Raw genomic sequence first — 3,689 nt, 5'->3', positions numbered from 1 at the left:
CCCCCCTCTCCCCCGGGGACTGAAGTGGAAGCCACGGCCGGTGCAGAGAGCTCCCATCCCGGGGAGTGAAGGCGAACCCCGCGCCTCTCCTCATCCTCTTGTTTCATTCCCCTCTCTCCTTGTTTTTTCCTCTCTCTCTCTCTCTTATTCTCTTTCCCTTGTCCTGAAAAAATCCCAACGCGCCACGCTTTGGCTTTTTTTTTCCCTCTTTCCTTTCTCCCTCCCCCCACCTTTCTGTCTCTCTCTCTTTCTTTTCCTTCCTCAGGCTCCAAACAAACAACAGAGGGAGGGAGGAAGGGGGGGGGGGGGGAGTGTAGGGACGGGGTGGGGGGTAAAGAGAGAAAATCCTGCTTTTTTTTGAGAGAGATAAATTCCTGAGAGGAAATAAGATGTCTCTCTGAATTGTTTGGAGTTTTAGAGAAAAAAAAACACCCCACACCAATCTGTGTGGATTTTTTTTCTCCTTTTTTTTTTCCTTAAAATACATACTTTTCTCCCATTATTCCCCGCCTCCCTTTTATTTTCTCTCTCTGTCTTTTAAAGGAATGGACACTGAGGATGGGGAGTTGCAGGACAGCTGTGTTCGTTAAATTTCACAATGAATCACAGACAGGATTGAAACAGAACCCAAGGAAAAACAGACAGGGAGACAGTGTAACAAGAAAAGGGGAAGAAAACATTTTCCATTTGCAACAGTTACTTTTTTCCTGCATCATCTTTTATTAGCAAGAATTAGAAGTCCTCACTCCCACCTTTAAAAACAAAATCCTATCCCTGTCCACCCTACGCCCCCCCTCCAAAATCCCTGGTTAAGAACTCTCCACCAATTCCAGAGAAATTTTCTTCCTCTTTTTCACCCCCCCCCCCCCCCCCAAAACAAATCCCCCTCTGTTTTGGTTCGTTGGGGCTGAGCATTTTGTTTGATTTTTGTTGTAGTTTGTTTGTTTCGTTTTTTTTGTGGCACAGTCGGAATGTTCTGTTGGGTGCCCCAAATGGGTACGAAGTGTAGAACAAAGACAGTGACCTTGTGTTGGGGTTTGCTGGTTGTCTGCACCTCTCTCACTCTGGGACAGACAGATGCAGAAAGTAAGTATGATTTTCCTGAGATTTTGTTTTGATTTCTGTTTATCTGTGGTGAAAAAATCTCAACCTTTAAGCTTTCTAATAATTACTGTATGCGGTAAATGTTTTGAAAAATGCATTTTTTGAACTTTCGTAAGGGTATACCTTTTCATGTAACTTTGCAGGCTCAGTTTTATTCTTTGTAAGTTATTCATTAATAATCTAAAGCCTAATGATTAGTGAGTAATTGCTCAGATCTGTGATTATTTCTTTTTACTTTCATTATTTTAGTTTCAAGTTTCGAGTATATTTTCATAGGTGTACGTTTTAACAGTACCTGTGACCCTGCCAAAGACTTATGGCAAACTTTTTTTTTCTCCTGTTGAGTGTTGTAACTTGAGTTTTTTGAAGGAGCGATCCTATGTTTTTGAATAGTTGTTTCAAAACTTCAAGATATGTTGTTTGGGTTTTGCGGCAATTGAGGGGCATTTGTTGCACTTATTGGCCTGTTCTGGGGGTGGGGTTCTTGCTGATGTGTGGTAGTGTGTAGCCCACCTGCTTTCCCCTTTAGGTGAGGAGTGGGCAGCAAAGGGTGGGAGAGTGTTTCCTTTGTGAAAAAGAATTGTTTGAAAAGTCTCCAGAACCTGAGAATTATCATGGCGCACATTTCGTGGATTACAGTTGTGATTGCTTTTCCTTTTTTGCTTGGGAGAGTTGTAGGGTCACAGTTATTCCCAACTGACACCCCCCACTCCTGACCCCCTACGTTGCCCCCCATGAAAAGGATTTCCACTCAAAGTCTACTGTAACTTCCTAATCATCAGCTCCCTCTGCATCTCCCCCACCCAAAACCCCGTATTTGTTTATAGATTCTCTGCTTATTTGCAATTCTTCCATGTTTATCTCTCCTAATTTCTTTTATCTGTTTCTTTTAATCTGCTATCTTTTCGTTTGTTTGTCTGTTCCTGTGGCTTTGATTTGAGGTTATGTTTGCAATTTTTTAGTGTTGACTTCATTTTCTCTTGAGTCTGGTCTATTCCCTTTTATCTGTTTATGTCGCTGTTTAACAGGTCTGTCTTTGTCTCTGTTTATGCTCTTTCCTTTCTGTATTTCCTCTTCCCTTATCTTATTTCAATTGTTGTGTCTTTTTTTCACTCTATCAGAATCTTGGCTGCAGCATGTCATTGTTTTTCTGTTGTCTTGTCTTGTTTCTGTCTCCTTTTTCTCTTTCTCCTATTTGCTCTTCCTTTATCTGTTTTTCTTGTTGCTTAGCTTTCAGGGTTCTAATCTATTTTCAAGGAGTTTTCTCGCCCCCTTCTAACTGAGTCTGGTTACCTGTGATTTTCTATGAATTTCGTTTTGTTACTGTTTACTGTTCTCCTTTCCATTTGTTCCTGTTTATTGATATGTTTTTGCTGCATTTTAAATCAAATCTGCCTGCTGCTTTATCTGTTTGTTTTGTTGTCCTCTGTTCTGCTAAGGTTTCAGTTTCTGTGTTTGCATTTGATCTTATTTTCTGTTTTTCAGTTTTGTTTGGTGCATTATTCTTTCTGCTGATCTTGGTTTTTTTGTTGTCCCATTTAGTCACGAAGTTTGGTGTTCTCCATCTGTGTACCTATTGATTGATTGTTAGCTTCCCAGCTTTATAAGTTTCCTCTTCCTCCTCCTATCATTCCTGTTTAGAAGTTAATTTTCTTTACTCACTATATTTTGTATTTTCTATGATACCTTGTCTGTACTTTGTTTGATCTCTGCTGTTGCGTTTGATGATTATACAATTTTTTTTCTCATTCCTCTTTACGCTGTTTAATCGGTTTTCAGTTTACTTCTGTTACTGCTAGTTTAACTTATTGATGCTTCGTTCAATTTTTTTTTCCAACTTAAACTTGAGATTTTCTTTTTTAGATCATGTTCTCACTCTTGAACTGCAACTTTGTTAACTCCACCTCACATTTCTTGTTTCTCTCTTTCTCGTTTTTTTTCTCTCTTTTTCATGTTTTCTCTCTCTTCCCATGTTTCCATTCTCTCCTCACCCCCCACACTTTCCTTCTGTCCATCACAGGTTTCTTCTCTCACAAAAACCTAAGAACTAGGAGCAGGAAGAGGCAATTCAGATCTTCAAACCTTTCCCTAACCGTTGAATACGATCATGACTAATCTCGTCTCAGCCTCAACTCCACTTTTCTGCCTATACACCATAACCCATTAACCTGTAACAAATTAAAAGGCTGTCCTAACTCCTCGTTAAATTTAGTCAATGTCCTGCATTCTGTTTTCTGTTTCTAGCGTTTCCATTTTCAGTCTCTGTCTTGCATGCTCCCCCTTTCGTTCACACACTCTCTTTCTCTCGTTTGCCCTTTCTCTCTTTGTTTCCCCATTCTGTCTCTCTCACATTTCCCCTTGGTCTTTCTCATGCGTTTCCCCTTTTTCTCTTGCTTGTTCTCTTGCATTTATCGTTTCTCTCTCATTTGCAGGTTTACCCATTCTCTCCCGAGCACGCTTCTCCTTTCTCCCTTTCTCTCTTTCTCTCTGTCTCGCACGCGCTTCTCCTTTCTCCCTTTCTCTCTTTCTCTCTGTCTCGCGCGCGCTTCCCCTTCCTGTCTCGCGCGCGCTTCCCCTTCCTGTCT

At 40.8% G+C, this 3,689-nt stretch overlaps 1 protein-coding gene across 1 annotated transcript in view; it reads left to right on the top strand.

Moving 5' to 3' along the window:
• Positions 1-909: 909 nt before the first annotated feature.
• igf1ra (insulin-like growth factor 1a receptor) overlaps positions 910-3,689 on the top strand; it is a 255,113-nt gene continuing 252,333 nt past the window's right edge. The window contains exon 1 of the mRNA XM_048617169.1: positions 910-1,086. Within this exon, the coding sequence (XP_048473126.1) occupies positions 972-1,086 (115 nt within the window). The 5' untranslated portion in view covers positions 910-971. The remainder of the gene's footprint in view (positions 1,087-3,689) is intronic.

Source organism: Rhincodon typus, chromosome 36 (assembly GCF_021869965.1).
Source record: "Rhincodon typus isolate 14 chromosome 36, sRhiTyp1.1, whole genome shotgun sequence".
NCBI lineage: Eukaryota > Metazoa > Chordata > Chondrichthyes > Orectolobiformes > Rhincodontidae > Rhincodon > Rhincodon typus.
The sequence above is the reverse complement of the archived record's forward strand: the minus strand, read 5'-3'. Positions and strand labels throughout refer to the sequence as shown.